Raw genomic sequence first — 13,215 nt, forward strand, 5'->3', positions numbered from 1 at the left:
AGATGTCCACTATGGATACTGTGGGAAGTCACCTCACTTCTGAATTTCTGCTTCCTCCAGGACATGTGCCCTCCAGGGCAGAATGGGTCTCATCACAATAACCCAAACTGCCCTGCCCCCCGTTACCACCTGCTCTCGCAGGATCCCAGCCTCTCGTGCAGTGCCCTTCAGCTCCAGTGAGAAACAAATGTGAAAGAATCAACAAAATACAAACCAAATAAACCTGTTATTTTATTTTATTTTTAAAATATATTTTATTGATTTTCTACAGAGAGGAAGGGAGAGGTATAGAGAGTTAGAAACATCGATGAGAGAGAAACATCAATCAGCTGCCTCCCACACACCTCCTACTGGGGATGTGCCCGCAACCAAGGTACATGCCCTTGACCGGAATCGAACCTGGGACCTTTCAGTCTGCAGGCCGACACTCTATCCACTGAGCCAAACTGGTTAGGACACCTGTTATTTTAATTATTAGAAAGTAGTGTGTATGTGCCACCCCATTTGTGGAGTGAGGGGTCAAAGACATATTTACAAATGCTATGGAAAAACCCCACTTACTTCTCCTATTAATGACAGGGTCCTGGATAATTGACCCCAGACAGCATATACCACTTTTGAGACATTTCTGTCTTGTCTCATTCAATGCATGTGTCCCCAGCACCTACCCGGAACCAGCTGTGCTAGGTGCAAGCTGGGAATACGACATGGCCCCAGCTTTCTAGGAGCTAGTAGGCTCATGAGAAAAGGCAGGAATTTGCAGAAAGGAAACATTAGAAGGACATATGATTAGATGATTGAATTATGGATAATCTGGACACTGGAAAACAAACCTTGGTTATGCACTTGCCTATGCCTTTGCTTCAGTTTCCCCTGTTGCAAAGCAGAACCAAGACAAGCGTGAGGGCAAGATGAGCAGTGGCCTCAGATACAAAATTTAAGGGGGAGGGGGCAAAAATTCAGTAATCAAAATAAATAACATTTTAATGCAGTAGTTTAAAAATAAAAATGAATGTTAAGAAGTCTACAATGAGCAATATTAAAATGTTAACTAAAGCCAGGATCCGACCATGCACTTGCATGAGCTGGCCTAACTCTCCTCACTCCCACCCGGGCCCTGGTTTCAATAGAACATTTGTTATAATGGCCTGTGGGCTGTAGTTTGCAGATTTCATTTTTAAAAATATTGCATTAAAATATTCCTGATCTTGACAGTGGAGGCTTTTTAGTACTCTCTTAAATTTGACACCCTCACTTACTCTAGTTCCAGTCCCACTGCAAAGTGTCCTTGAAAATAGGGTGGCCAGGTAAAACACAGGACGCACAATTAGCATGGAATTTTAAATACAATATGTGCCACAGGATATACTTACACAGGAAGGTTATTTAACTGGAATTCAAATTTAATTGAGCATCATGTATTTTCATTTGCTAAATTTGGCAACCCTACTTGAGAAGTAACATAGAGCCCCCCTCTAACACGAGGCAGTATTTAGTTCCATGGCAACATACCCCACCCACATACACATTCTTTTTGCACACTATGAAAGAGACATTAACACCCCATTTCCGTGGGATGCCCCTCCTTTGATTTTCTTTCAGCTTCTTGCCTTATAGTTTCAGCCACTGAGCCAGACCCAAATTGCCTGGGCCCCCCTCAGCCTCCAGAAGCACCCTCTTCTCAGGGTCTGGAGCACAACTCATTGCTCCAAGCCAGACCAGATCCCACTGTGCCCTCCTGGCACATCAGATCAGTACAGTCCCATCCGTCCACCAAGCTGTCAGCATCCATTCCCATAGGGGCAGTGGGATTCTTATCAGCGGGGACTAGGGTCAGGGAGAGCAGTAGGCAAGCCTTGAGCACCAATGTGTCAGTGACAACCCAAAAATGGCAGAGAATGGGAGGGCAAGCTAGGCTTGAAGAAGCCACGCTCAGAAGGGCAAAGATGGGTGGAGCCAAAAAGGGAGGAAAGGACCAATGGGGACTTTCTGAGGGACTGGGGCCAACTCTGACAGGAAGGAGGACATTGTTAAGAATCAAACAGAACTTCTGCCGACCACAGATGAAGAACTGAGACGGGGGCGGAGGGCCTGGCGGGGGGAAAGACTGGACAAGGAAAGGAATGGGGTTCTGGGCGGCGTGGGGTTGCACACTGTCTGAGGGGGGCGAGCGGGTCACAGCTGAGCTGTTGAATCCAGGACATCACTGGCTTTGTCCCACCATTGATCACTCAGGGGGCTCCTCGTTTCTGCACACTGGGCTTGCATCAGAGTTATCTGGGATGCTTGTTACACAACTCCCAACCCTGGCCATCGCTCCAGACGTACTCTCTTAAATCGGCCAGGAGCCCAACTCTACATGTAAAAAACACTTCCCAGGTGGTCCTTATACACCCCAAACCCAGCCTCAGAGGGAAACCTTTTGCTTTGAGAGATAAAGAGATACTGACTGCCCCCTCTTTTATAGCAGACATCTCTCTGTATCTTGGGGCTCCATTCACTTGAATTTAGGGCCACGCCAGAGGCTGGTGGTCATTCTGGAAAATTCACCATTGGAGGTTGTAGATGACAATGGCAGGCAGAAGCAGCGACTGTTTGCACAACCTCATCAGAGCATGAAGAACCTCGAGATAGACTTCATGTCGAAGTGGACCTGGTGCTGGGGAAGAGTGATGACGGCACCCCTCAGCACCTGTCGCAGGAACCCGCCTACATCTCACTCTCCTCGAGAATCTCCTCCATGGTGTGGGCCTGGGTGAAGTCCCCCTCGCTGCTCTCGGACAGGCTGCGGCCCCAGCGCCAGGCTGTGTGGCCCCCGTGGGACCTGGTGCCCGGCTCCCCGAGGCCCTGCATGGTCAGCGGCAGGAGCTGCCCGCTGCCAGGCGACGACTGTGACTTCTGCAGCGCCCTGGCGCTGTCTCCCTTGGAGAGCTTCTTGGGATACTTCCCCAGGAACCGGAAGTTCTTCTCCAGGCCCCAGGCTCTGCAGCCCGAGTGGTGGGCCAGCAGGAAGCGGCCCCAGTGCCTCCGCAGCTCGGCCTTCACCTGCCGGGCAAGAAGAGGGCAGCGTTACTGCCTCAGAGTCATTTGGTCTTGGGTCCATTCACCAAATATTAATGAGAGCCTAACTCCGTGCCACCCTTGGGAAATGTATCAGATTGGGGGAAATGAACAGAGAGGAGTGAACAAATACCCGTGAGCCTACACATGGCAGTGACACCGTGAGTCCATTAAGCAGGACCATGGGGGAGGAGACAAACATTTGGGATGAGGTTGAACAGAAATGGAAAGGAAAGGACTGTGTCAAGGTGGCATTTGAGGCCCACCTGATGGGAGAAGATACAGAAGAGGCAGTCATGAGCAAGATGGAGGGGGGTTTGCTATCAAGAAGCTTATGTTCCAGTGGGAGGAGACAGAAATGAACATCTAAACCTGGAAAGATGAAAGGGGACTGGAAATACACCAATTCTACTGGAGAACTGTTCAGGAGAAACTGGTCTGGCCTCTGCCCCTCCCACTTTCAAGACTTTCCAGAGGAGCAGAGAGCTGGTTGGGGATATACAATGATCTATAATGATAAAAGCATAATATGCAAATCGACCGAATGGCTGAACAACAGTAAGATCGTCAGGACACGGACGACCTTCTGGACGAAGCCGGGGCTGGGAGGGCCGAGACAGCCGGGGCTGCAAAGGCCTACTCTTGCACAAATTTCGTGCATCGGGCCTCTAGTATTAATAATAAAAACCATCACTGTTATCAGGTATTGGGCCTCTCCCGTGAGCTTGGCATGCCCAGGACAACATTAGAGGGTAGGGACGTTATTATTCCCACTTTACAGATGAGGAAACTGAGGCTCAAAGAGCCACAGTAACCTAACTAACTCAAAGCTCCTAAGTGGGTGAGTGGTGGCTTGAGCCCAGATTTTTGGACTGCCAAGGTTCAAGTTTGCTTCCTCTATCACACTAACACTTCCAGCAGGGCCAAGGTTGGACTCTGAGCTTCCTTACACTCATCCCATCCCCTTTTCCCATTTCTCTCAGCTGCCCCTGCTCTCACCCCTGGAACTCACGGTACAAATGTGTCCCATTGCCTGATGGTCACTGCACACTCCCCATGGCACCATCACATAAACAGGAAACCCTGGGTGGCAGTAGGATGCCAGCCCAGCCTCACAGGAAGCGAGGATGGCAGCATGGAAAACATACCTCTCCATTGACAAAGCAGTACTGCAAGGCCACAAGCAGTCCCTGGAGTGAAAAGAAGAGGGGGCGTGAGCTTTGATTCGGTAGAAGATGTGTCTGAGTTACTGGGAAAGTCCAAGGGCCTGCCCTGGTCCTAGTAGTCCCCAGGGGAGGCAGGCGACTACACTGCTCACACTAACCAGGGTTAGTCATACCGGTGAACTTGGATTTCCATCAGGTCTCTTCTTACTTTGACACCCACCGCGCGTATCAGCCTAAGTTTGCTTAGGTGCTCGTAGGTCAATGATGATTAAGTCCCAAAGACCCTATATCATTCATTCAACTATGCAAATACTGTGCCAGGCCACTGCCCATTTCTATTTGTCCGCAGTAGGCATTAGCTAATTTTTTCCCTTCACTTGAATTCTTTCCTTTTGGAAACTGACCTTCCCCTACTTCCTAGACTTCTGTAGGGGTCAATCATGGGGCCCCCATGTTCTAGGATGACCATCACCACAATCTAATTAGTCCAAATGGTCATGTGACCCAAGCAAAGCCGATATGAGTTCTTTTCACTGGGAAAGAAGAGAGAGTTGTACTCTCTTCCTAGATTTTCCAGCTTTATAGTCACAGCTTTATATTTCTGGGCATCTTGCCAGCTACATGGTGAAAACCCATCTAAGAATGGTGCCAACAGAGAAAAAAAGTAGAGGCTGGAGATGGTGGAAGACAGAATTCTGATATTGTCTGAGTATCTGGATCAGCTATGCCTGATTCTGACATTTTTATTTATGTGAGATAGTAAATAGCCCTTTCTCTTGTCAAAATATTTCTTTTGAAAAGATAGATAATGTCACACCAGTGGTTTCTCATCACACTTAGATTAAAATAAAATATAACCACAGAAGGCATTGCAGTGGTTCTCAACTTCTGGCCCTTTAAATACAGTTCCTCATGTTGTGACCCAACCATAAAATTATTTTCGTTGCTACTTCATAACTGTAATGTTGCTACTGTTATGAATCGTAATGTAAATATCTGATATACAGGATGGTCTTAGGCAACCCCTGTGAAAGGGTCGTTCGACCGTCAAAGGGGTCGCGACCCACAGGTTGAGAACCGCTGCATTAAGGTGATCTGGGCTGTGTCTGTGTTACTGGCTTCTAGTATCACGCTTCCTCTCAGCCACTGTATTCCAGCCTTGCAGGCCTCCTGGCTTCCCCCAGCATCTCAAGCTCATGTATTCATCACCTGTTGCTGTATAACTTCATGCAGGGGTGGGGAATGTCCAGGCCGAGGGCTGTATCATTTGGTCTGGCCCTGCCAAGGCAATCGTAGGCCAGACTTGAAATTCAATAAATCTAGGAGCTTTTTTTCATAGCAACATAATTTTTAAGCTGATAATTTTGTCTGGCCCTCCAATGATGTTATCAGTATCCAAATGGCCTTTGGCAGAAAAAGGGTTCCCCACCCCTGACTTAGTGGATCAGAACAATAAAGATGTATCATCTCACATACTTTCTATGGGCCAAGACTCTGGCCGTGGCTTAGCTGGGAAGTCTGGTTCAGGGTCATTTTTCAGGTTGTCGTCCAGAGGCTGGTTGGAACTTCAGTCATCTGAAGGCTTCACTTGCTCCCACGATGGCTCACACGCCTGGCAAGTTGTTGGTAGGAGGCCTCAGTGTCTCTCCAGAGAGCGGGTTGGTTGTCCTCATGACATGGCAGCAGGCTTCCCCCGAAGGTGCAATTCAAGGGAGCAAGGCAGAGGCCACATACCTTCATGCCTACACGACTTCAATGGTCACACATGTGAACCTCATTCAGTGTGCGAGAGGACTACACAAAGCCTCCAATACCAGGAGATAAAGGTCCTTGGGCGCCATCCTGGAGACCGGCTATCACCTCCGAGTTCTTCCTCAGGTCCCTTCACACTTTTTGTTTTCAGAGTCATTCTTCTTTCAAATCTCTGCCTAACTTACTTCTCAAGCTTCAGGTCTTAGCCCAAATATCATCTAAAAGAGAGGTCTTTCCTAACCACCCAATTTTTGGTGGCCATTCTATATTTTTCACAACACCAGAATCATACTATTTATTTGTCAATGTGATTATTATTATTATTATCTGTCCTTATTCCCCGCCCCTCCAAGCAAGACTAGCATCATTATCTACTCTCTTCACTGCCAGATCCCCAGCACTTGAAACAAATGCCTGGTACATAATAGGAGCTCACCAATATGTGTTGAGTAAATAAGTGAATGACTGAATGAGTGAATGAATGAATAGGTCGAGTTTCTATAACTTACAACTAAGAGTCTTGCCCTGTACGTTGTTGTACCACTTGTAAACTATGATAGGACCATTTCTTTGTGTCATCTTCCTAGTTATTTAGAATTGTGGACACAAGGATCACAATGAAAGCAATAGGCATTTTCAATGATAAAGAATTTGTGTAGGGGAAGTTTCAATAAAGGGAAAATTTTTCTGGATTCACTGCTTAATTGCCAGAGGTCTGCAATCAAAGACGCTTGAGTTAATGTTTGTTTCTACTGTTTTTTTCCAGACTCCTGCAATTCCTGATTTATTCAAGGCACATGTGATAATCTACCTCCCATAGCTTTCCCTGCGACCTGAGGGTCTGTGGGACCTGGGCTGTGTGTCTGATATATGAAGCTGGATAGGCATACAAGACCCAATTACTTGAGGGTTTACAGGAAGAATTTCACGAAAAGCCAGACTCACACGGTAAAAACACATTCCAACACGAAGGTCATGGTGCAGGCTGCCTCTCCCACTTCTCTTAAGAATACTTCTCTCAGCCCTGTTGCTGGTAAGGGAGATTCAGTACTGGTTTGTTTTTTTTAAATGATGAAATTGAGAAGGAATTATAAAATGTTGCCCTGGGGGAAGATTTTTATGCCTTTCCCCGTGGAAGCCAGAAATCTGGCTGCCGTATCAATCAAATACAGTGGGGCCTTGACTTACGAGTTTAATTCGTTTCGAGACCGAGCTCGTTAAGGAGCTCATTAAGGAGCTTGTTAACTCAAATTACTCTGTCAACTCAATGCAAAAAATCGGCCGAGAAACAGCTGCTATCTCAAAAAACTTGTTAGTCGGGACACTCATAAGTCAAGGCCCCACTGTACTTGGCTTCTCCCCACCAGTGTGGCATTTCTGCCCTCTTATGTGGCTAGATATTCCAAGGCTATAGCTCCTAAACAGGAGCATGGTGATACCAAGCAATCATTTCACACATGCAATCTCATTGGAGGTTCACAGGTGCCCTGTATAGTTGGCAGGGCCAGTAGTATTTGCCTCTGGGCACTTGATAGCAGAAGGGTGGCTTAGAGCGTGCCGGAATTCTCATAAACGAGTTAGCTAAAATAGGATTCCACATCACAAACACGCCTTTCATTCCCTCGGATTCCTGATTCACTGTTTCAGGAACATCCTGGAGTCTGGTTAACTTGCATTCTAGGTAAAGCAAATGCAAATGGAGAGGTCCCACAGAACATACCTCACCACTGTGTGGCGCTCTCTCCAAAGAGTCCTCGATGGGAGGAAGCTGGTGAAAGGCGCTAGGTAACAAGGCCTTGGAAGAGTGAAAGACCCTCCAAAGCAGCAAGAAAAGGAGGCTGTTAGATCCCATGTTGATTCCTGATGATTCACTACAATATGTACCAGGATGTATGTATGCACCCACGCACCTGCCCACCCATATTCTCACCTCTGCCTGGTGGGGTGGAGGGGAACAGTGTAGGGTATTCAGAAGGTGGGACGCCTCTGACTACGCACAGGCCTCCAAGTGTGTTTTCTGGCTCAGGCCGCCGAGCCACTCTGATTGCTCACATTCCTCAGTGTTGCATGGTGGTGAGCAGAGCTCTACGTGGCTGTGGAACCAAAGGATCCAGTGTGGTAGCTGGTCTCCTGAGGTGGCCCCAACGATTCCTCCCCTCTCAGTAGACATATGCTCATCCTCACATCAAGAGGTGGGTGGACCTTATTTTTCCCTTGAATCTGGGATTAACTTGTGACTTTTTCTACCAGTACCATGTGGTAAAAGTGATATTCTGGAGCTTCCGAGGCCGTGCCTCAAGAAGGTTGGAAGTTTCTTATTTCTCTCTCTCAAAACATTTGTTCTTGGGGTGCTCCAAGGGTCCAGCTGCCAGGGTGGGTGATGCCCACGTTGCATGGAGAGGCCACATGAAGGAGAACTGCGACGCTCTAATGGATAGCTTCAGCTGAGCTCAGCCAACAGCCCAGGTCAATGCCCAGTCATAAGAATGAGCCATCTTGGAGGTTCCAGCCCAATTGAGCCTTCAGATGTTTGCAGCCCCAGCCAAATAATACACATATCAAAAGGACCATCCTGCTGAGTCCAGATGGCCCAGCTCATGGAATCATTAAAGATAATAACATGATTACTGCTTTAAGCCAGGAAGTTTTGTAGGAGTTCGTTGCATAGCAATAGATGATCCAAACACGCTCCCTTGCCAGGAGGGTACGATACGCTAGAATTCCTTCTCAGAAATCTGTCCTTTAGCGGGGAAATGGCCACCAAATACTAATGAGATAACAGCTGCAGCTTTTTATTGTTTTTTTTTTTTTCTCATTTAGAATTACCCTTTAAAGAAGATTAAGCCCAAACAACATAGGAAACCCAAATTACTAAACCTTAGCTATTGAAATTTCCCAAAGGATTGACATAAATGAAACATGGTTTCATGATGAAAAATAGTCATTGATTATTTTTCAGTTCAAAGCTACACAAAATTCAGCTCTAAAAAGAGCCACTGTCCAACTGCTCTGACCCCGCCTCAGGCTCTGTCCCCTGGGCCTTTCATGAGCGTGCAGGGGGCAGGCACACGTCTCCACTCTGTCCACAGAATCGCAGCACCTGACCCTGTCTGCTGGCACATCTTTAAGACTCTGATATGGGGAATTGGGCGTCTCCTGGTTCTGACCCTCATGGGCACCTGAGGGGCATGATGGTATAATAGTTACAAGCAAGGTCTTAACCTCCCTGCATACAAATCTCATATTTGTCACTTATTAGTATTTGCAAGTTCTCCTCTGAGTCTGAGCTCCTTCATTTTGAAAATGGTATAATAATTTCTCCCTCACAAGATAATGTGAGGATCCAATGAGATTGAAAGCGTTTGGGAGTAAGCAGATATTTTCAAGTGTACCATTTTAATGCCTCTGCTGGCATTCTTACTATATTCTTTGCGTTATTTTCCTAATGTTAGTACAAAGATTACAACATGCATCTGTGACTCATTGTAATCTATTTCATATTAATATTAAAAATTCTGGCAAAATATGGAAACTTTCCTCCAATACAACTCCATTTCCCCCTTATTCTTTTGTGCTACTATTGTTATAATATGTTAGATCTTTATATACTACAGCTTAAAACAATAATAGAGTTCATAATTATTCTCTGCGATCTTATGCCTTTAAAATCAGCTCAATAAAGAAGAAAATACATATTTATGTCTTTCACATTTACCAATGTGTTTACCTATTTCTTCTTGTGGATTTGCGTTATTGACTAATGTCATTTTCTTCCAGCCCGACAGACTTCCCTTGGTACTTCTCTTAAGGAGGGTTTGCTAGTAATAAATTATCTGAGTCTTTATTTATGTCTTTATTTTACCTTAAGTTTGAAACATAATTTTGCTAAATATAGGATCCTTGATTAAATAATTTTTCATGCAGTACTTTGATTATGTCATCTCACTGCTTTCTGGCCTCCATTGTTTCTGATCACAGTCAGCTGTAATTGTATTGTTGGTCCCCATATGCAATGAGTCATTTTTCTCTTGTTATGTTCATTTTTGTTTTGTTAATCCTCACCCGAGGATATTTTTTCCATTGCTTTTTCAGAGACAGTGGAGGGGGTGTAGAGGGAGAGAGAGAGAGAAAGAGAGAGAGAGAGAGAGAGAGAGAGAGAGAGAGAGAGAACATGGATGTGAGAGAGACACATCAACCGGTTGCCTCCCACTCGCTCCCCACCCAGGGTGGGGAGCAAATCCGAAACCCAGGTACCTGCCCTTTACTGGCAATCAAGCCTGGAACCCTTTGGTGTGCAGGCAGATGCTCCAATCACTTAGAAACGCTGGCCAGGGCTCTCTTGTTACATTCAAGATTTTCTCTTTGTATTTGGCTTCCAAAAGTTTAATTATAATGTTTCTAGATGTGAATCTCTTTGCTTTATCCTATTTGGAGCTCGTTGAGTTTCCTGGATGTCTAGATTAATGTTTTTCATCAAATTTGGGAAGTTTTCAACCATTTTTTTTCCCAATGATTTTTCTACTTTTTCTTATCTCCCTTCTCCTTCTGGGACTCCTCTATGTGTATGTTGATTTTCTTGATGGCATTCCACAGATATCTGAAGCTCTATTATTTTTCTTCATTCTTTTTGTTCGTTTGTTTCTCAGAATGGGTAATTGTAACTGAACTTTCTTCAAGTTCATTGATGCTTTCTTCTGCCACCTTAATCTGATACTGAGCCTCTCTGCCCTACCTAGGATCACAGCCTCAGGCTGTGACATTGTTTTTCCTTGTTCTTTTGCTACTAAGACCATTACTGTATCTGACAAGGCCCAGGGGTATGGGCTTTTTATGCTCTCTGATCTATATTAAGTCAGCCCCTTTCTTCAATGAAGCTGATAATTTTCACTAGAATTTGCTAATTGATGGAGGAAGGGTTGGAGGACAAGAACAGTCTCTGGAAAAAAACAACAACATAGATTCCCATTGCTCTTACTCGAGGCAGTTCAGTAATTCTTCTTGAATAAACTCTTCTCAGTCTTTTGTGTGCCTTTGGTTGATTTCCAGGGTCCTGAAATGGATGTTGTTGACAATTTTGTCCAATTTTATATTTGCTTCTTGCAGAGAGGACTTGCTGAGCTCCTCTCTTATCCATTCTGAAAATCCTGCTCCTATGCTAGCATTTTGAGATCATTAATTCCAACATTACTACTGTATAGGACCTTTTGTGTGTCCACACTATTTGTGGTAGTCTTTTGTATTAGTGGCCTTTGCTAATGAGCCATGCCTCCCAGTTTCCATGGCACGTTCAGTCTCCTCCCCTTCAGTCCAGGTTGGGTCTATGACTTGCTTTAAATATTAGAATGCATTACTAGTATCTCTATGTGACTTCCAGGCCCAGGCATTTAGGAGGCGTGAAAGCTCCTGCTTTTGTGCCCTGAGGAGCCCTGAACTGCCATGTAGACATTCAGCTCCCCTGCCAGAGAAACCATGGAGAGGGGACATGCAGCAAGTGCAAGGCTTTAGGGCTGTATGGGACTGAGGGATGCAGTTGGCAGTGAGAAATGAAGGCCCAGAACCTTCACCCAAATAAAGCCGCTCTGTCCAGCCCTAGCCATCCTAGCCTTTCCAGCTTAGGCACCAGACATCTGAGTGGAAAAGCCATCTTGGAAGTTCCAATCCTGGCAGGCATCACGTGAATCAGAGATGAGCCATCCTTGTTATGTCCTACCTGGATTTCAGACTCCCAGAATCATGAGAATGATAGTTACTGTCATTTCAAACTGCTGAGTAATGGATAACAATTCAAGCAATGAGTAATTAAAATACCCAGGTAAATTAACCACAGCTGGCCTCCAGTTTCTTGTTTCAGCCTGCCCCCCCCCCCCCCCCCCCCCCGCCGCCACATCTGTCAAGGTTCAAGAACCTCCTGGTCTCAACTCATTGGTCCCTACCTACGTTTTTTTGTGTTCTGAGGACATCACCTGAAGTATACACAACAATCATTTTGCACAATGTTCTGCAGAGGACCCAGCAAAAATAGCCACTTAATAAAAGGTTTCACATTGACACTCACAGTTAATATGATCATGAGTCACACCAACTATTACATCCCGGGGAACAGGCCACTTTTCCCTTCTTAGTCACCACATCATGCTGGCAGGATCAAGGCAACACCTCCATCTACATACCCTTCTATGGCCAAAGGCCCTCACTGATAAAGCCTGCTGATTCCAGAACTTTTATTTCCATCTGTGGGCTTTCTCAATTTTGAGTCTCCTTGGATCAAGGGCATTTTTTTTTCTACAAAGCCAAGGCATCCTGGTTCAGACGCCTACTTACATGGAAGGAGCTCAGAGTCAACTGGATGAAGAGTCGTACAAGTCTTGAAAATCCTTCAACTTGATCATCAGTGACAAAAGAGAAGAGAATCTCGTGAACACCCAATAAAGGGATGAGAACCAGCGTTGATTTTGCCAACCTGCAACGACAACCAAATTACTATCATGAGGGCCCCATTGGGAATAGGCAACATTTCCTGCTCTTCTGTGCATGCCTTTATTGTAGCTGTTATCATGTTAATAAACAGTTGATTTTCCAGTTTGTTTTCTTGGCTACACATTGACTGCCTTAAGGGCCAGTGTGGTCTTGTTCATTGGTGCATCTGAACACTTGGCTCATGGCAGATGCACAGCAGAAAACATGAATTGAATGAATGAATGAATGAATTCCCCTATATGGATTATGACACACCTACAGATATATCTACATTTTGCCTGATGGATAGACTGCCATGCACACAGCTATCACCCTGGGCCCTACACCTCTACTAGCTTTGACAAATGTCCTATTACCTGGCTAGCTGGTGCCTCTGTCTCTTTCTCTATTCAGGACTTGTGATGTCAGTGCTTTCCTGGGTCACAGAGCCACTAAGTGCCAAATACCTGCCTGGAAGCAGAGCTTCTGACTTCACAGTCAGGCCCTGCTCACTCCATCCAGCTCCACCCCAGCCCCACGTTGCCCCTGAACCCCGGTGACGCCGAGGAAATGAGAAACTGATCCTCCTCGTAAAAAGTGCCGTGTGGAAGCTCCCTGTTGTATAAACCGTACACAGAAAAGACAAACATTCCTTTGTACCACCCACGTGCAAAGCGCGCAGCTGGGGCCCAACCTCCCATCTCACATACCGGTGCTTTCCAAACACGACTATTTGACTATTAGAATTCCCCACAGAGCTACGTCTGTACATACACATCCT

At 45.8% G+C, this 13,215-nt stretch overlaps 1 protein-coding gene across 1 annotated transcript in view; it reads right to left on the bottom strand.

Moving 5' to 3' along the window:
* Positions 1-218: 218 nt before the first annotated feature.
* The window catches only part of GLP2R (glucagon like peptide 2 receptor), a 52,361-nt gene continuing 39,364 nt past the window's right edge, over positions 219-13,215 (bottom strand). The window contains exons 11-13 of the mRNA XM_070393033.1: positions 12,300-12,438; positions 4,209-4,250; positions 219-3,045 (exon numbers count right to left, since the gene is read on the bottom strand). Of these exons, the coding sequence (XP_070249134.1) occupies positions 2,710-3,045; positions 4,209-4,250; positions 12,300-12,438 (517 nt within the window). The 3' untranslated portion in view covers positions 219-2,709. The remainder of the gene's footprint in view (positions 3,046-4,208; positions 4,251-12,299; positions 12,439-13,215) is intronic.

The sequence above is a fragment of the Myotis yumanensis genome, unplaced genomic scaffold (assembly GCF_028538775.1).
Source record: "Myotis yumanensis isolate MYYU_CA2020_CCGP unplaced genomic scaffold, mMyoYum1.0.hap1 SCAF_16, whole genome shotgun sequence".
Lineage (NCBI taxonomy): Eukaryota > Metazoa > Chordata > Mammalia > Chiroptera > Vespertilionidae > Myotis > Myotis yumanensis.